This window comes from Engystomops pustulosus, chromosome 11 (assembly GCF_040894005.1).
Source record: "Engystomops pustulosus chromosome 11, aEngPut4.maternal, whole genome shotgun sequence".
Taxonomy (NCBI): domain Eukaryota; kingdom Metazoa; phylum Chordata; class Amphibia; order Anura; family Leptodactylidae; genus Engystomops; species Engystomops pustulosus.
The window spans coordinates 1,339,704-1,362,054 of record NC_092421.1 but is presented as its reverse complement, the minus strand read 5'-3'; the positions used below and the strand labels follow the sequence as shown (position 1 = coordinate 1,362,054).

The window sequence follows — 22,351 nt, the reverse complement described above, 5'->3', positions numbered from 1 at the left end:
CAGAAATACTGATATACCGGACCGATAATCCCTCAGAACCGATGTCAGTGATCTCCTCACCTCTCCCATCTACAGAAATACTGATATACCGGACCGATAATCCATCAGAACCGATGTCAGTGATCTCCTCACCTCTCCTGTCTACAGAAATACTGATATACCGGACCCATAATCCCTCAGAACCGATGTCAGTGATCTCCTCACCTCTCCCATCTACAGAAATACTGATATACCGGACCGATAATCCCTCAGAACCGATGTCAGTGATCTCCTCACCTCTCCCATCTACAGAAATACTGATATACCGGACCGATAATCCCTCAGAACCGATGTCAGTGATCTCCTCACCTCTCCCATCTACAGAAATACTGATATACCGGACCCATAATCCCTCAGAACCGATGTCAGTGATCTCCTCACCTCTCCTGTCACATCTACAGAAATACTGATATACCGGACCGATAATCCCTCAGAACCGATGTCAGTGATCTCCTCACCTCTCCCTTCTACAGAAATACTGATATACCGGACCGATAATCCATCAGAACCGATGTCAGTGACCTCCTCACCTCTCCCGTCTACAGAAATACTGATATACCGGACCGATAATCCCTCAGAACCGATGTCAGTGATCTCCTCACCTCTCCCATCTACAGAAATACTGATATACCGGACCGATAATCCCTCAGAACCGATGTCAGTGATCTCCTCACCTCTACCATCTACAGAAATACTGATATACCGGACCGATAATCCCTCAGAACCGATGTCAGTGATCTCCTCACCTCTCCTGTCTACAGAAATACTGATATACCGGACCCATAATCCCTCAGAACCGATGTCAGTGATCTCCTCACCTCTCCCGTCTACAGAAATACTGATATACCGGACCGATAATCCCTCAGAACCGATGTCAGTGATCTCCTCACCTCTCCCGTCTACAGAAATACTGATATACCGGACCGATAATCCCTCAGAACCGATGTCAGTGATCTCCTCACCTCTCCCGTCTACAGAAATACTGATATACCGGACCCATAATCCCTCAGAACCGATGTCAGTGATCTCCTCACCTCTCCCATCTACAGAAATACTGATATACCGGACCGATAATCCCTCAGAACCGATGTCAGTGATCTCCTCACCTCTCCCATCTACAGAAATACTGATATACCGGACCGATAATCTCTCAGAACCGATGTCAGTGATCTCCTCACCTCTCCTGTCACATCTACAGAAATACTGATATACCGGACCGATAATCCCTCAGAACCGATGTCACTGATCTCCTCACCTCTCCTGTCTACAGAAATACTGATATACCGGACCAATAATCCCTCAGAACCGATGTCAGTGATCTCCTCACCTCTCCCATCTACAGAAATACTGATATACCGGACCCATAATCCCTCAGAACCGATGTCAGTGATCTCCTCACCTCTCCCGTCTACAGAAATACTGATATACCGGACCGATAATCCCTCAGAACCGATGTCAGTGATCTCCTCACCTCTCCCGTCTACAGAAATACTGATATACCGGACCGATAATCCCTCAGAACCGATGTCAGTGATCTCCTCACCTCTCCCATCTACAGAAATACTGATATACCGGACCGATAATCCCTCAGAACCGATGTCAGTGATCTCCTCACCTCTCCCATCTACAGAAATACTGATATACCGGACCGATAATCCCTCAGAACCGATGTCAGTGATCTCCTCACCTCTCCCATCTACAGAAATACTGATATACCGGACCGATAATCCCTCAGAACCGATGTCAGTGATCTCCTCACCTCCCAATCTACAGAAATACTGATATACCGGACCGATAATCCCTCAGAACCGATGTCAGTGATCTCCTCACCTCTCCCGTCTACAGAAATACTGATATACCGGACCGATAATCCCTCAGAACCGATGTCAGTGATCTCCTCACCTCTCCCTTCTACAGAAATACTGATATACCGGACCGATAATCCCTCAGAACCGATGTCAGTGATCTCCTCACCTCTCCCGTCTATAGAAATACTGATATACCGGACCGATAATCCCTCAGAACCGATGTCAGTGATCTCCTCACCTCTCCTGTCTACAGAAATACTGATATACCGGACCCATAATCCCTCAGAACCGATGTCAGTGATCTCCTCACCTCTCCCGTCTATAGAAATACTGATATACCGGACCGATAATCCCTCAGAACCGATGTCAGTGATCTCCTCACCTCTCCCATCTACAGAAATACTGATATACCGGACCGATAATCCCTCAGAACCGATGTCAGTGATCTCCTCACCTCTCCCATCTACAGAAATACTGATATACCGGACCGATAATCCCTCAGAACCGATGTCAGTGATCTCCTCACCTCTCCTGTCTACAGAAATACTGATATACCGGACCAATAATCCCTCAGAACCGATGTCAGTGATCTCCTCACCTCTCCCGTCTACAGAAATACTGATATACCGGACCGATAATCCCTCAGAACCGATGTCAGTGATCTCCTCACCTCTCCTGTCACATCTACAGAAATACTGATATACCGGACCCATAATCCCTCAGAACCGATGTCAGTGATCTCCTCACCTCTCCTGTCTACAGAAATACTGATATACCGGACCGATAATCCCTCAGAACCGATGTCACTGATCTCCTCACCTCTCCCTTCTACAGAAATACTGATATACCGGACCGATAATCCCTCAGAACCGATGTCAGTGATCTCCTCACCTCTCCCATCTACAGAAATACTGATATACCGGACCGATAATCCCTCAGAACCGATGTCAGTGATCTCCTCACCTCTCCCATCTACAGAAATACTGATATACCGGACCGATAATCCCTCAGAACCGATGTCAGTGATCTCCTCACCTCTCCCATCTACAGAAATACTGATATACCGGACCGATAATCCCTCAGAACCGATGTCAGTGATCTCCTCACCTCTCCCGTCTACAGAAATACTGATATACCGGACCGATAATCCCTCAGAACCGATGTCAGTGATCTCCTCACCTCTCCTGTCACATCTACAGAAATACTGATATACTGGACCGATAATCCCTCAGAACCGATGTCAGTGATCTCCTCACCTCTCCCATCTACAGAAATACTGATATACCGGACCGATAATCCCTCAGAACCGATGTCAGTGATCTCCTCACCTCTCCCGTCTACAGAAATACTGATATACCGGACCGATAATCCCTCAGAACCGATGTCAGTGATCTCCTCACCTCTCCCGTCTACAGAAATACTGATATACCGGACCGATAATCCCTCAGAACCGATGTCAGTGATCTCCTCACCTCTCCCATCTACAGAAATACTGATATACCGGACCGATAATCCCTCAGAACCGATGTCAGTGATCTCCTCACCTCTCCCATCTACAGAAATACTGATATACCGGACCGATAATCCCTCAGAACCGATGTCAGTGATCTCCTCACCTCTCCCTTCTACAGAAATACTGATATACCGGACCGATAATCCCTCAGAACCGATGTCAGTGATCTCCTCACCTCTCCCGTCTACAGAAATACTGATATACCGGACCGATAATCCCTCAGAACCGATGTCAGTGATCTCCTCACCTCTCCCGTCTACAGAAATACTGATATACCGGACCGATAATCCCTCAGAACCGATGTCAGTGATCTCCTCACCTCTCCCATCTACAGAAATACTGATATACCGGACCGATAATCCCTCAGAACCGATGTCAGTGATCTCCTCACCTCTCCTGTCTACAGAAATACTGATATACCGGACCGATAATCCCTCAGAACCGATGTCAGTGATCTCCTCACCTCTCCTGTCACATCTACAGAAATACTGATATACCGGACCGATAATCCCTCAGAACCGATGTCAGTGATCTCCTCACCTCTCCCATCTACAGAAATACTGATATACCGGACCGATAATCCCTCAGAACCGATGTCAGAGATCTCCTCACCTCTCCTGTCACATCTACAGAAATACTGATATACCGGACCCATAATCCCTCAGAACCGATGTCAGTGATCTCCTCACCTCTCCCATCTACAGAAATACTGATATACCGGACCGATAATCCCTCAGAACCGATGTCAGTGATCTCCTCACCTCTCCCATCTACAGAAATACTGATATACCGGACCGATAATCCCTCAGAACCGATGTCAGTGATCTCCTCACCTCTCCTGTCACATCTACAGAAATACTGATATACCGGACCGATAATCCCTCAGAACCGATGTCAGTGATCTCCTCACCTCTCCTGTCACATCTACAGAAATACTGATATACCGGACCGATAATCCCTCAGAACCGATGTCAGTGATCTCCTCACCTCTCCCATCTACAGAAATACTGATATACCGGACCGATAATCCCTCAGAACCGATGTCAGTGATCTCCTCACCTCTCCCATCTACAGAAATACTGATATACCGGACCGATAATCCCTCAGAACCGATGTCACTGATCTCCTCACCTCTCCCGTCTACAGAAATACTGATATACCGGACCCATAATCCCTCAGAACCGATGTCAGTGATCTCCTCACCTCTCCCATCTACAGAAATACTGATATACCGGACCGATAATCCCTCAGAACCGATGTCAGTGATCTCCTCACCTCTCCCATCTACAGAAATACTGATATACCGGACCGATAATCCCTCAGAACCGATGTCAGTGATCTCCTCACCTCTCCCATCTACAGAAATACTGATATACCGGACCGATAATCCATCAGAACCGATGTCAGTGATCTCCTCACCTCTCCCGTCACATCTACAGAAATACTGATATACCGGACCGATAATCCCTCAGAACCGATGTCAGTGATCTCCTCACCTCTCCCGTCACATCTACAGAAATACTGATATACCGGACCCATAATCCCTCAGAACCGATGTCACTGATCTCCTCACCTCTCCTGTCTACAGAAATACTGATATACCGGACCGATAATCCCTCAGAACCGATGTCAGTGATCTCCTCACCTCTCCCATCTACAGAAATACTGATATACCGGACCGATAATCCATCAGAACCGATGTCAGTGATCTCCTCACCTCTCCTGTCTACAGAAATACTGATATACCGGACCGATAATCCCTCAGAACCGATGTCAGTGATCTCCTCACCTCTCCTGTCTACAGAAATACTGATATACCGGACCGATAATCCCTCAGAACCGATGTCAGTGATCTCCTCACCTCTCCTGTCTACAGAAATACTGATATACCGGACCAATAATCCCTCAGAACCGATGTCAGTGATCTCCTCACCTCTCCCGTCTACAGAAATACTGATATACCGGACCGATAATCCCTCAGAACCGATGTCAGTGATCTCCTCACCTCTCCCATCTACAGAAATACTGATATACCGGACCGATAATCCATCAGAACCGATGTCAGTGATCTCCTCACCTCTCCCGTCTACAGAAATACTGATATATCGGACCCATAATCCCTCAGAACCGATGTCAGTGATCTCCTCACCTCTCCCATCTACAGAAATACTGATATACCGGACCGATAATCCCTCAGAACCGATGTCAGTGATCTCCTCACCTCTCCCATCTACAGAAATACTGATATACCGGACCGATAATCCCTCAGAACCGATGTCAGTGATCTCCTCACCTCTCACATCTACAGAAATACTGATATACCGGACCGATAATCCCTCAGAACCGATGTCAGTGATCTCCTCACCTCTCCCATCACATCTACAGAAATACTGATATACCGGACCGATAATCCCTCAGAACCGATGTCAGTGATCTCCTCACCTCTCCCATCTACAGAAATACTGATATACCGGACCGATAATCCCTCAGAACCGATGTCAGTGATCTCCTCACCTCTCCATCTACAGAAATACTGATATACCGGACCGATAATCCCTCAGAACCGATGTCAGTGATCTCCTCACCTCTCCCATCTACAGAAATACTGATATACCGGACCAATAATCCCTCAGAACCGATGTCAGTGATCTCCTCACCTCTCCCGTCTACAGAAATACTGATATACCGGACCGATAATCCCTCAGAACCGATGTCAGTGATCTCCTCACCTCTCCCATCTACAGAAATACTGATATACCGGACCGATAATCCCTCAGAACCGATGTCACTGATCTCCTCACCTCTCCCATCTACAGAAATACTGATATACCGGACCGATAATCCCTCAGAACCGATGTCAGTGATCTCCTCACCTCTCCCATCTACAGAAATACTGATATACCGGACCGATAATCCCTCAGAACCGATGTCAGTGATCTCCTCACCTCTCCTGTCTACAGAAATACTGATATACTGGACCGATAATCCCTCAGAACCGATGTCAGTGATCTCCTCACCTCTCCCGTCTACAGAAATACTGATATACCGGACCGATAATCCCTCAGAACCGATGTCAGTGATCTCCTCACCTCTCCCATCTACAGAAATACTGATATACCGGACCGATAATCCCTCAGAACCGATGTCAGTGATCTCCTCACCTCTCCCATCTACAGAAATACTGATATACCGGACCGATAATCCCTCAGAACCGATGTCAGTGATCTCCTCACCTCTCCTGTCTACAGAAATACTGATATACCGGACCGATAATCCCTCAGAACCGATGTCAGTGATCTCCTCACCTCTCCCATCTACAGAAATACTGATATACCGGACCGATAATCCCTCAGAACCGATGTCAGTGATCTCCTCACCTCTCCCGTCTACAGAAATACTGATATACCGGACCGATAATCCCTCAGAACCGATGTCAGTGATCTCCTCACCTCTCCCATCTACAGAAATACTGATATACCGGACCGATAATCCCTCAGAACCGATGTCAGTGATCTCCTCACCTCTCCCGTCTACAGAAATACTGATATACCGGACCGATAATCCCTCAGAACCGATGTCACTGATCTCCTCACCTCTCCTGTCTACAGAAATACTGATATACCGGACCAATAATCCCTCAGAACCGATGTCAGTGATCTCCTCACCTCTCCTGTCTACAGAAATACTGATATACCGGACCGATAATCCCTCAGAACCGATGTCAGTGATCTCCTCACCTCTCCCGTCTACAGAAATACTGATATACCGGACCCATAATCCCTCAGAACCGATGTCAGTGATCTCCTCACCTCTCCCATCTACAGAAATACTGATATACCGGACCGATAATCCCTCAGAACCGATGTCAGTGATCTCCTCACCTCTCCCGTCTACAGAAATACTGATATACCGGACCCATAATCCCTCAGAACCGATGTCAGTGATCTCCTCACCTCTCCCATCTACAGAAATACTGATATACCGGACCCATAATCCCTCAGAACCGATGTCAGTGATCTCCTCACCTCTCCCATCTACAGAAATACTGATATACCGGACCCATAATCCCTCAGAACCGATGTCAGTGATCTCCTCACCTCTCCTGTCAGTAAGTGAAGGATCTCTAGGGTGAGGTCCAGTATCTTCTGTGAAGTCCGGTTCTTGTGTTCGTCCATCTTGATGGCTAAAGAACGTCTCCTAAGACAATAGATATAGAAATGATCGGGATCAGTACAACTGCCTCCAGGTAAGTGCTGGACATGCAAGCTGACCTCTCCATGACCTCTGTAGGACCTCCAGGACAGCGGAGGCCTCATCACACCCTGCACACTCACTGGTAATAATAGCACAATTCTACACCGGCCTCTATATCCTCCTGATGTATCAGCGGAGGCCTCATCACACCCTGCACACTCACTGGTAATAATAGCACAATTCTACACCGGCCTCTATATCCTCCTCATGTATCAGCGGAGGCCTCATCACACCCTGCACACTCACTGGTAATAATAGCACAACTCTACACCGGCCTCTATATCCTCCTGATGTATCAGCGGAGGCCTCATCACCCCCTGCACACTCACTGGTAATAATAGCACAATTCTACACCGGCCTCTATATCCTCCTGATGTATCAGCGGAGGCCTCATCACACCCTGCACACTCACTGGTAATAATAGCACAATTCTACACCGGCCTCTATATCCTCCTGATGTATCAGCGGAGGCCTCATCACACCCTGCACACTCACTGGTAATAATAGCACAATTCTACACCGGCCTCTATATCCTCCTGATGTATCAGCGGAGGCCTCATCACACCCTGCACACTCACTGCTAATAATAGCACAATTCTACACCGGCCTCTATATCCTCCTGATGTATCAGCGGAGGCCTCATCACACCCTGCACACTCACTGGTAATAATAGCACAATTCTACACCGGCCTCTATATCCTCCTGATGTATCAGCGGAGGCCTCATCACACCCTGCACACTCACTGGTAATAATAGCACAATTCTACACCGGCCTCTATATCCTCCTGATGTATCAGCGGAGGCCTCATCACACCCTGCACACTCACTGGTAATAATAGCACAATTCTACACCGGCCTCTATATCCTCCTGATGTATCAGCGGAGGCCTCATCACACCCTGCACACTCACTGGTAATAATAGCACAATTCTACACCGGCCTCTATATCCTCCTGATGTATCAGCGGAGGCCTCATCACACCCTGCACACTCACTGGTAATAATAGCACAATTCTACACCGGCCTCTATATCCTCCTCATGTATCAGCGGAGGCCTCATCACACCCTGCACACTCACTGGTAATAATAGCACAACTCTACACCGGCCTCTATATCCTCCTGATGTATCAGCGGAGGCCTCATCACCCCCTGCACACTCACTGGTAATAATAGCACAATTCTACACCGGCCTCTATATCCTCCTGATGTATCAGCGGAGGCCTCATCACACCCTGCACACTCACTGGTAATAATAGCACAATTCTACACCGGCCTCTATATCCTCCTGATGTATCAGCGGAGGCCTCATCACACCCTGCACACTCACTGGTAATAATAGCACAATTCTACACCGGCCTCTATATCCTCCTGATGTATCAGCGGAGGCCTCATCACACCCTGCACACTCACTGCTAATAATAGCACAATTCTACACCGGCCTCTATATCCTCCTGATGTATCAGCGGAGGCCTCATCACACCCTGCACACTCACTGGTAATAATAGCACAATTCTACACCGGCCTCTATATCCTCCTGATGTATCAGCGGAGGCCTCATCACACCCTGCACACTCACTGGTAATAATAGCACAATTCTACACCGGCCTCTATATCCTCCTGATGTATCAGCGGAGGCCTCATCACACCCTGCACACTCACTGGTAATAATAGCACAATTCTACACCGGCCTCTATATCCTCCTGATGTATCAGCGGAGGCCTCATCACACCCTGCACACTCACTGGTAATAATAGCACAATTCTACACCAGCCTCTATATCCTCCTGATGTATCAGCGGAGGCCTCATCACACCCTGCACACTCACTGGTAATAATAGCACAATTCTACATCGGCCTCTATATCCTCCCGATGTATCAGCGGAGGCCTCATCACACCCTGCACACTCACTGGTAATAATAGCACAATTCTACATCGGCCTCTATATCCTCCCGATGTATCAGCGGAGGCCTCATCACACCCTGCACACTCACTGGTAATAATAGCACAATTCTACACCGGCCTCTATATCCTCCTGATGTATCAGCGGAGGCCTCATCACACCCTGCACACTCACTGGTAATAATAGCACAATTCTACACCGGCCTCTATATCCTCCTGATGTATCAGCGGAGGCCTCATCACACCCTGCACACTCACTGGTAATAATAGCACAATTCTACACCGGCCTCTATATCCTCCTGATGTATCAGCGGAGGCCTCATCAGACCCTGCACACTCACTGGTAATAATAGCACAATTCTACACCGGCCTCTATATCCTCCTGATATGTCAGCGGAGGCCTCATCACACCCTGCACACTCACTGGTAATAATAGCACAATTCTACACCGGCCTCTATATCCTCCTGATGTATCAGCGGAGGCCTCATCACACCCTGCACACTCACTGGTAATAATAGCACAATTCTACACCGGCCTCTATATCCTCCTGATGTATCAGCGGAGGCCTCATCACACCCTGCACACTCACTGGTAATAATAGCACAATTCTACACCAGCCTCTATATCCTCCTGATGTATCAGCGGAGGCCTCATCACACCCTGCACACTCACTGGTAATAATAGCACAATTCTACACCGGCCTCTATATCCTCCTGATGTATCAGCGGAGGCCTCATCACACCCTGCACACTCACTGGTAATAATAGCACAATTCTACACCAGCCTCTATATCCTCCTGATGTATCAGCGGAGGCCTCATCACACCCTGCACACTCACTGGTAATAATAGCACAATTCTACACCGGCCTCTATATCCTCCTGATGTATCAGCGGAGGCCTCATCACACCCTGCACACTCACTGGTAATAATAGCACAATTCTACACCGGCCTCTATATCCTCCTGATGTATCAGCGGAGGCCTCATCACATCCTGCACACTCACTGGTAATAATAGCACAATTCTACACCGGCCTCTATATCCTCCTGATGTATCAGCGGAGGCCTCATCACACCCTGTACACTCACTGGTAATAATAGCACAATTCTACACCGGCCTCTATATCCTCCTGATGTATCAGCGGAGGCCTCATCACACCCTGCACACTCACTGGTAATAATAGCACAATTCTACACCGGCCTCTATATCCTCCCGATGTATCAGCGGAGGCCTCATCACACCCTGCACACTCACTGGTAATAATAGCACAATTCTACACCGGCCTCTATATCCTCCCGATGTATCAGCAGAGGCCTCATCACACCCTGCACACTCACTGGTAATAATAGCACAATTCTACACCGGCCTCTATATCCTCCTGATGTATCAGCGGAGGCCTCATCACACCCTGCACACTCACTGCTAATAATAGCACAATTCTACACCGGCCTCTATATCCTCCTGATGTATCAGCGGAGGCCTCATCACACCCTGCACACTCACTGGTAATAATAGCACAATTCTACACCGGCCTCTATATCCTCCTGATGTATCAGCGGAGGCCTCATCACACCCTGCACACTCACTGGTAATAATAGCACAATTCTACACCGGCCTCTATATCCTCCTGATGTATCAGCGGAGGCCTCATCACACCCTGCACACTCACTGGTAATAATAGCACAATTCTACACCGGCCTCTATATCCTCCTGATGTATCAGCGGAGGCCTCATCACACCCTGCACACTCACTGGTAATAATAGCACAATTCTACACCGGCCTCTATAACCTCCTGATGTATCAGCGGAGGCCTCATCACACCCTGCACACTCACTGCTAATAATAGCACAATTCTACACCGGCCTCTATATCCTCCTGATGTATCAGCGGAGGCCTCATCACACCCTGCACACTCACTGGTAATAGCACAATTCTACACTGGCCTCTATATCCTCCTGATGTATCAGCGGAGGCCTCATCACACCCTGCACACTCACTGGTAATAATAGCACAATTCTACACCGGCCTCTATAACCTCCTGATGTATCAGCGGAGGCCTCATCACACCCTGCACACTCACTGCTAATAATAGCACAATTCTACACCGGCCTCTATATCCTCCTGATGTATCAGCGGAGGCCTCATCACACCCTGCACACTCACTGGTAATAATAGCACAATTCTACACCGGCCTCTATATCCTCCTGATGTATCAGCGGAGGCCTCATCACACCCTGCACACTCACTGGTAATAATAGCACAATTCTACACCGGCCTCTATATCCTCCTGATGTATCAGCGGAGGCCTCATCACACCCTGCACACTCACTGGTAATAATAGCACAATTCTACACCGGCCTCTATATCCTCCCGATGTATCAGCGGAGGCCTCATCACACCCTGCACACTCACTGGTAATAATAGCACAATTCTACACCGGCCTCTATATCCTCCTGATGTATCAGCGGAGGCCTCATCACACCCTGCACACTCACTGGTAATAATAGCACAATTCTACACCGGCCTCTATATCCTCCTGATGTATCAGCGGAGGCCTCATCACATCCTGCACACTCACTGGTAATAATAGCACAATTCTACACCGGCCTCTATATCCTCCCGATGTATCAGCGGAGGCCTCATCACATCCTGCACACTCACTGGTAATAATAGCACAATTCTACACCGGCCTCTATATCCTCCTGATGTATCAGCGGAGGCCTCATCACACCCTGCACACTCACTGGTAATAATAGCACAACTCTACACCGGCCTCTATATCCTCCTGATGTATCAGCGGAGGCCTCATCACCCCCTGCACACTCACTGGTAATAATAGCACAATTCTACACCGGCCTCTATATCCTCCTGATGTATCAGCGGAGGCCTCATCACACCCTGCACACTCACTGGTAATAATAGCACAATTCTACACCGGCCTCTATATCCTCCTGATGTATCAGCGGAGGCCTCATCACACCCTGCACACTCACTGGTAATAATAGCACAATTCTACACCGGCCTCTATATCCTCCTGATGTATCAGCGGAGGCCTCATCACACCCTGCACACTCACTGGTAATAATAGCACAATTCTACACCGGCCTCTATATCCTCCTGATGTATCAGCGGAGGCCTCATCACACCCTGCACACTCACTGGTAATAATAGCACAATTCTACACCGGCCTCTATATCCTCCTGATGTATCAGCGGAGGCCTCATCTCACCCTGCACACTCACTGGTAATAATAGCACAATTCTACACTGGCCTCTATATCCTCCTGATGTATCAGCGGAGGCCTCATCTCACCCGGCACACTCACTGGTAATAATAGCACAATTCTACACTGGCCTCTATATCCTCCTGATGTATCAGCGGAGGCCTCATCACATCCTGCACACTCACTGCTAATAATAGCACAATTCTACACCGGCCTCTATATCCTCCTGATGTATCAGCGGAGGCCTCATCACACCCTGCACACTCACTGGTAATAATAGCACAATTCTACACCGGCCTCTATATCCTCCCGATGTATCAGCGGAGGCCTCATCACACCCTGCACACTCACTGGTAATAATAGCACAATTCTACACCGGCCTCTATATCCTCCTGATGTATCAGCGGAGGCCTCATCACACCCTGCACACTCACTGGTAATAATAGCACAATTCTACACCGGCCTCTATATCCTCCTGATGTATCAGCGGAGGCCTCATCACACCCTGCAAACTCACTGGTAATAATAGCACAATTCTACACCGGCCTCTATATCCTCCTGATGTATCAGCGGAGGCCTTATCACACCCTGCACACTCACTGGTAATAATAGCACAATTCTACACCGGCCTCTATATCCTCCTGATGTATCAGCGGAGGCCTCATCACCCCCTGCACACTCACTGGTAATAATAGCACAATTCTACACCAGCCTCTATATCCTCCTGATGTATCAGCGGAGGCCTCATCACACCCTGCACACTCACTGGTAATAATAGCACAATTCTACACCGGCCTCTATATCCTCCTGATGTATCAGCGGAGGCCTCATCACCCCCTGCACACTCACTGGTAATAATAGCACAATTCTACACCAGCCTCTATATCCTCCTGATGTATCAGCGGAGGCCTCATCACACCCTGCACACTCACTGGTAATAATAGCACAATTCTACACCGGCCTCTATATCCTCCTGATGTATCAGCGGAGGCCTCATCACCCCCTGCACACTCACTGGTAATAATAGCACAATTCTACACCGGCCTCTATATCCTCCTGATGTATCAGCGGAGGCCTCATCAGACCCTGCACACTCACTGGTAATAATAGCACAATTCTACACCGGCCTCTATAGCCTCCTGATGTATCAGCGGAGGCCTCATCTCACCCGGCACACTCACTGGTAATAATAGCACAATTCTACACTGGCCTCTATATCCTCCTGATGTATCAGCGGAGGCCTCATCTCACCCGGCACACTCACTGGTAATAATAGCACAATTCTACACTGGCCTCTATATCCTCCTGATGTATCAGCGGAGGCCTCATCACATCCTGCACACTCACTGCTAATAATAGCACAATTCTACACCGGCCTCTATATCCTCCTGATGTATCAGCGGAGGCCTCATCACACCCTGCACACTCACTGGTAATAATAGCACAATTCTACACCGGCCTCTATATCCTCCCGATGTATCAGCGGAGGCCTCATCACACCCTGCACACTCACTGGTAATAATAGCACAATTCTACACCGGCCTCTATATCCTCCTGATGTATCAGCGGAGGCCTCATCACACCCTGCACACTCACTGGTAATAATAGCACAATTCTACACCGGCCTCTATATCCTCCTGATGTATCAGCGGAGGCCTCATCACACCCTGCAAACTCACTGGTAATAATAGCACAATTCTACACCGGCCTCTATATCCTCCTGATGTATCAGCGGAGGCCTTATCACACCCTGCACACTCACTGGTAATAATAGCACAATTCTACATCGGCCTCTATATCCTCCTGATGTATCAGCGGAGGCCTCATCACACCCTGCACACTCACTGGTAATAATAGCACAATTCTACACCGGCCTCTATATCCTCCTGATGTATCAGCGGAGGCCTCATCACCCCCTGCACACTCACTGGTAATAATAGCACAATTCTACACCAGCCTCTATATCCTCCTGATGTATCAGCGGAGGCCTCATCACACCCTGCACACTCACTGGTAATAATAGCACAATTCTACACCGGCCTCTATATCCTCCTGATGTATCAGCGGAGGCCTCATCACACCCTGCACACTCACTGGTAATAGCACAATTCTACATCGGCCTCTATATCCTCCTGATGTATCAGCGGAGGCCTCATCAGACCCTGCACACTCACTGGTAATAATAGCACAATTCTACACCGGCCTCTATAGCCTCCTGATGTATCAGCGGAGGCCTCATCACACCCTGCACACTCACTGGTAATAATAGCACAATTCTACACCGGCCTCTATATCCTCCCGATGTATCAGCGGAGGCCTCATCACACCCTGCACACTCACTGGTAATAATAGCACAATTCTACACCGGCCTCTATATCCTCCCGATGTATCAGCGGAGGCCTCATCACACCCTGCACACTCACTGGTAATAATAGCACAATTCTACACCGGCCTCTATATCCTCCTGATGTATCAGCGGAGGCCTCATCACACCCTGCACACTCACTGGTAATAATAGCACAATTCTACACCGGCCTCTATATCCTCCTGATGTATCAGCGGAGGCCTCATCACACCCTGCACACTCACTGGTAATAATAGCACAATTCTACACCGGCCTCTATATCCTCCTGATGTATCAGCGGAGGCCTCATCACCCCCTGCACACTCACTGCTAATAATAGCACAATTCTACACCGGCCTCTATATCCTCCTGATGTATCAGCGGAGGCCTCATCACACCCTGCACACTCACTGGTAATAATAGCACAATTCTACACCGGCCTCTATATCCTCCTGATGTATCAGCGGAGGCCTCATCACACCCTGCACACTCACTGGTAATAATAGCACAATTCTACACCGGCCTCTATATCCTCCTGATGTATCAGCGGAGGCCTCATCACACCCTGCACACTCACTGGTAATAATAGCACAATTCTACACCGGCCTCTATATCCTCCTGATGTATCAGCGGAGGCCTCATCACACCCTGCACACTCACTGGTAATAATAGCACAATTCTACACCGGCCTCTATATCCTCCTGATGTATCAGCGGAGGCCTCATCACACCCTGCACACTCACTGGTAATAATAGCACAATTCTACACCGGCCTCTATATCCTCCTGATGTATCAGCGGAGGCCTCATCACACCCTGCACACTCACTGGTAATAATAGCACAATTCTACACCGGCCTCTATATCCTCCTGATGTATCAGCGGAGGCCTCATCACACCCTGCACACTCACTGGTAATAATAGCACAATTCTACACCGGCCTCTATATCCTCCTGATGTATCAGCGGAGGCCTCATCACACCCTGCACACTCACTGGTAATAATAGCACAATTCTACACCGGCCTCTATATCCTCCTGATGTATCAGCGGAGGCCTCATCACACCCTGCGCACTCACTGGTAATAATAGCACAATTCTACACCGGCCTCTATATCCTCCTGATGTATCAGCGGAGGCCTCATCAGACCCTGCACACTCACTGGTAATAATAGCACAATTCTACACCGGCCTCTATATCCTCCTGATGTATCAGCGGAGGCCTCATCAGACCCTGCACACTCACTGGTAATAATAGCACAATTCTACACCGGCCTCTATATCCTCCTGATGTATCAGCGGAGGCCTTATCACACCCTGCACACTCACTGGTAATAATAGCACAATTCTACACCGGCCTCTATATCCTCCTGATGTATCAGCGGAGGCCTCATCACACCCTGCACACTCACTGCTAATAATAGCACAATTCTACACCGGCCTCTATATCCTCCTGATGTATCAGCGGAGGCCTCATCACACCCTGCACACTCACTGGTAATAATAGCACAATTCTACACCGGCCTCTATATCCTCCTGATGTATCAGCGGAGGCCTCATCACACCCTGCACACTCACTGGTAATAATAGCACAATTCTACACCGGCCTCTATATCCTCCTGATGTATCAGCGGAGGCCTCATCACACCCTGCACACTCACTGGTAATAGCACAATTCTACACCGGCCTCTATATCCTCCTGATATGTCAGCGGAGGCCTCATCACACCCTGCACACTCACTGGTAATAATAGCACAATTCTACACCGGCCTCTATATCCTCCTGATGTATCAGCGGAGGCCTCATCACACCCTGCACACTCACTGGTAATAATAGCACAATTCTACACCGGCCTCTATATCCTCCTGATATGTCAGCGGAGGCCTCATCACACCCTGCACACTCACTGGTAATAATAGCACAATTCTACACCGGCCTCTATATCCTCCTGATGTATCAGCGGAGGCCTCATCACACCCTGCGCACTCACTGGTAATAGCACAATTCTACATCGGCCTCTATATCCTCCTGATATGTCAGCGGAGGCCTCATCACACCCTGCACACTCACTGGTAATAATAGCACAATTCTACACCGGCCTCTATATCCTCCTGATGTATCAGCGGAGGCCTCATCACACCTGCGCACTCACTGGTAATAATAGCACAACTCTACACCGGCCTCTATATCCTCCTGATGTATCAGCGGAGGCCTCATCACACCCTGCACACTCACTGGTAATAATAGCACAACTCTACACCGGCCTCTATATCCTCCTGATGTATCAGCGGAGGCCTCATCACACCCTGCACACTCACTGGTAATAATAGCACAATTCTACACCGGCCTCTATATCCTCCTGATATGTCAGCGGAGGCCTCATCACACCCTGCACACTCACTGGTAATAATAGCACAATTCTACACCGGCCTCTATATCCTCCTGATGTATCAGCGGAGGCCTCATCACACCCTGCACACTCACTGGTAATAATAGCACAATTCTACACCGGCCTCTATATCCTCCTGATGTATCAGCGGAGGCCTCATCACACCCTGCACACTCACTGGTAATAATAGCACAATTCTACACCGGCCTCTATATCCTCCTGATGTATCAGCGGAGGCCTCATCACACCCTGCACACTCACTGGTAATAATAGCACAATTCTACACCGGCCTCTATATCCTCCTGATGTATCAGCGGAGGCCTCATCACACCCTGCACACTCACTGGTAATAATAGCACAATTCTACACCGGCCTCTATATCCTCCTGATGTATCAGCGGAGGCCTCATCACACCCTGCACACTCACTGGTAATAATAGCACAATTCTACACCGGCCTCTATATCCTCCTGATGTATCAGCGGAGGCCTCATCACACCCTGCACACTCACTGGTAATAATAGCACAATTCTACACCGGCCTCTATATCCTCCTGATGTATCAGCGGAGGCCTCATCACACCCTGCACACTCACTGGTAATAATAGCACAATTCTACACCGGCCTCTATATCCTCCTGATGTATCAGCGGAGGCCTCATCACACCCTGCACACTCACTGGTAATAATAGCACAATTCTACACCGGCCTCTATATCCTCCTGATGTATCAGCGGAGGCCTCATCACACCCTGCACACTCACTGGTAATAATAGCACAATTCTACACCGGCCTCTATATCCTCCTGATGTATCAGCGGAGGCCTCATCACACCCTGCACACTCACTGGTAATAATAGCACAATTCTACACCGGCCTCTATATCCTCCTGATGTATCAGCGGAGGCCTCATCACACCCTGCACACTCACTGGTAATAATAGCACAATTCTACACCGGCCTCTATATCCTCCTGATGTATCAGCGGAGGCCTCATCACACCCTGCACACTCACTGGTAATAATAGCACAATTCTACACCGGCCTCTATATCCTCCTGATATGTCAGCGGAGGCCTCATCACACCCTGCACACTCACTGGTAATAATAGCACAATTCTACACCGGCCTCTATATCCTCCTGATGTATCAGCGGAGGCCTCATCACACCCTGCACACTCACTGGTAATAGCACAATTCTACACCGGCCTCTATATCCTCCTGATGTATCAGCGGAGGCCTCATCACACCCTGCAAACTCACTGGTAATAATAGCACAATTCTACACCGGCCTCTATATCCTCCTGATGTATCAGCGGAGGCCTTATCACACCCTGCACACTCACTGGTAATAATAGCACAATTCTACATCGGCCTCTATATCCTCCTGATGTATCAGCGGAGGCCTCATCACACCCTGCACACTCACTGGTAATAATAGCACAATTCTACACCGGCCTCTATATCCTCCTGATGTATCAGCGGAGGCCTCATCACCCCCTGCACACTCACTGGTAATAATAGCACAATTCTACACCAGCCTCTATATCCTCCTGATGTATCAGCGGAGGCCTCATCACACCCTGCACACTCACTGGTAATAATAGCACAATTCTACACCGGCCTCTATATCCTCCTGATGTATCAGCGGAGGCCTCATCACACCCTGCACACTCACTGGTAATAGCACAATTCTACATCGGCCTCTATATCCTCCTGATGTATCAGCGGAGGCCTCATCAGACCCTGCACACTCACTGGTAATAATAGCACAATTCTACACCGGCCTCTATAGCCTCCTGATGTATCAGCGGAGGCCTCATCACACCCTGCACACTCACTGGTAATAATAGCACAATTCTACACCGGCCTCTATATCCTCCCGATGTATCAGCGGAGGCCTCATCACACCCTGCACACTCACTGGTAATAATAGCACAATTCTACACCGGCCTCTATATCCTCCCGATGTATCAGCGGAGGCCTCATCACACCCTGCACACTCACTGGTAATAATAGCACAATTCTACACCGGCCTCTATATCCTCCTGATGTATCAGCGGAGGCCTCATCACACCCTGCACACTCACTGGTAATAATAGCACAATTCTACACCGGCCTCTATATCCTCCTGATGTATCAGCGGAGGCCTCATCACACCCTGCACACTCACTGGTAATAATAGCACAATTCTACACCGGCCTCTATATCCTCCTGATGTATCAGCGGAGGCCTCATCACACCCTGCACACTCACTGGTAATAATAGCACAATTCTACACCGGCCTCTATATCCTCCTGATGTATCAGCGGAGGCCTCATCACACCCTGCACACTCACTGGTAATAATAGCACAATTCTACACCGGCCTCTATATCCTCCTGATGTATCAGCGGAGGCCTCATCACACCCTGCACACTCACTGCTAATAATAGCACAATTCTACACCGGCCTCTATATCCTCCTGATGTATCAGCGGAGGCCTCATCACACCCTGCACACTCACTGGTAATAATAGCACAATTCTACACCGGCCTCTATATCCTCCTGATGTATCAGCGGAGGCCTCATCACACCCTGCACACTCACTGGTAATAATAGCACAATTCTACACCGGCCTCTATATCCTCCTGATGTATCAGCGGAGGCCTCATCACACCCTGCACACTCACTGGTAATAATAGCACAATTCTACACCGGCCTCTATATCCTCCTGATGTATCAGCGGAGGCCTCATCACACCCTGCACACTCACTGGTAATAATAGCACAATTCTACACCGGCCTCTATATCCTCCTGATGTATCAGCGGAGGCCTCATCACACCCTGCACACTCACTGGTAATAATAGCACAATTCTACACCGGCCTCTATATCCTCCCGATGTATCAGCGGAGGCCTCATCACACCCTGCACACTCACTGGTAATAATAGCACAATTCTACACCGGCCTCTATATCCTCCTGATGTATCAGCGGAGGCCTCATCACACCCTGCACACTCACTGGTAATAATAGCACAATTCTACACCGGCCTCTATATCCTCCTGATGTATCAGCGGAGGCCTCATCACACCCTGCACACTCACTGGTAATAATAGCACAATTCTACACCGGCCTCTATATCCTCCTGATGTATCAGCGGAGGCCTCATCACACCCTGCACACTCACTGGTAATAATAGCACAATTCTACACCGGCCTCTATATCCTCCTGATGTATCAGCGGAGGCCTCATCACACCCTGCACACTCACTGGTAATAATAGCACAATTCTACACCGGCCTCTATATCCTCCTGATGTATCAGCGGAGGCCTCATCACACCCTGCACACTCACTGGTAATAATAGCACAATTCTACACCGGCCTCTATATCCTCCTGATGTATCAGCGGAGGCCTCATCACACCCTGCACACTCACTGGTAATAATAGCACAATTCTACACCGGCCTCTATATCCTCCTGATGTATCAGCGGAGGCCTCATCACACCCTGCACACTCACTGGTAATAATAGCACAATTCTACACCGGCCTCTATATCCTCCTGATGTATCAGCGGAGGCCTCATCACACCCTGCACACTCACTGGTAATAATAGCACAATTCTACACCGGGCCTCTATATCCTCCTGATGTATCAGCGGAGGCCTCATCACACCCTGCACACTCACTGGTAATAATAGCACAATTCTACACCGGCCTCTATATCCTCCTGATGTATCAGCGGAGGCCTCATCACACCCTGCACACTCACTGGTAATAATAGCACAATTCTACACCGGCCTCTATATCCTCCTGATGTATCAGCGGAGGCCTCATCACACCCTGCACACTCACTGGTAATAATAGCACAATTCTACACCGGCCTCTATATCCTCCTGATGTATCAGCGGAGGCCTCATCACACCCTGCACACTCACTGGTAATAATAGCACAATTCTACACCGGCCTCTATATCCTCCTGATGTATCAGCGGAGGCCTCATCACACCCTGCACACTCACTGGTAATAATAGCACAATTCTACACCGGCCTCTATATCCTCCTGATGTATCAGCGGAGGCCTCATCACACCCTGCACACTCACTGGTAATAATAGCACAATTCTACACCGGCCTCTATATCCTCCTGATGTATCAGCGGAGGCCTCATCACACCCTGCACACTCACTGGTAATAATAGCACAATTCTACACCGGCCTCTATATCCTCCTGATGTATCAGCGGAGGCCTCATCACACCCTGCACACTCACTGGTAATAGCACAATTCTACACCGGCCTCTATATCCTCCTGATGTATCAGCGGAGGCCTCATCACACCCTGCACACTCACTGCTAATAATAGCACAATTCTACACCGGCCTCTATATCCTCCTGATGTATCAGCGGAGGCCTCATCACACCCTGCACACTCACTGGTAATAATAGCACAATTCTACACCGGCCTCTATATCCTCCTGATGTATCAGCGGAGGCCTCATCACACCCTGCACACTCACTGGTAATAATAGCACAATTCTATATCCTGTGTTGGGTAGAGAGGGAGTCCCTGCATCCTATATCTCTATGATGCAAGGACTCTGGTCCTGTACAAGGCGTCTGGGTTCAGGCTGAACTGGAGGATGGGCGGGACTTACTTGTGTCACATGACCATGAGATCACATGACCGCACCTCCCGGCAGCCTCTCTGCCCTGGCTCCTCCCAGTAATTCTCCTGATGTTCCCGCCCCTGTGCTGCAGGTGACGGGTGTGACGTCAGCAGAGCGCACTGCACCGCGATGACGTCATACAGCGCCGCCTGCAGCCTCCGGTGTGATGGGAATAAGAGCGGCCGTTACCTGCTGCCTCCTACATGCCGGGGTCTGGTCTGCGGGACCGGAGATCACGTGATCGGTCACGTG

The 22,351-nt window shown here is 48.9% G+C and overlaps 1 protein-coding gene across 3 annotated transcripts in view; it reads right to left on the bottom strand.

The window, feature by feature from the left end:
* The window catches only part of LOC140106309 (uncharacterized), a 37,068-nt gene extending 14,717 nt beyond the window's left edge, over nucleotides 1-22,351 (bottom strand). Inside the window, exons 1-2 of one of the 3 annotated variants that reach the window (XM_072130694.1) lie at nucleotides 22,289-22,351; nucleotides 7,458-7,557 (exon numbers count right to left, since the gene is read on the bottom strand). In XM_072130694.1, the coding sequence (XP_071986795.1) occupies nucleotides 7,458-7,535 (78 nt within the window). In that variant the 5' untranslated portion in view covers nucleotides 7,536-7,557; nucleotides 22,289-22,351. The other 2 variants (XM_072130695.1, XM_072130693.1) reach the window with 2 other exon arrangements.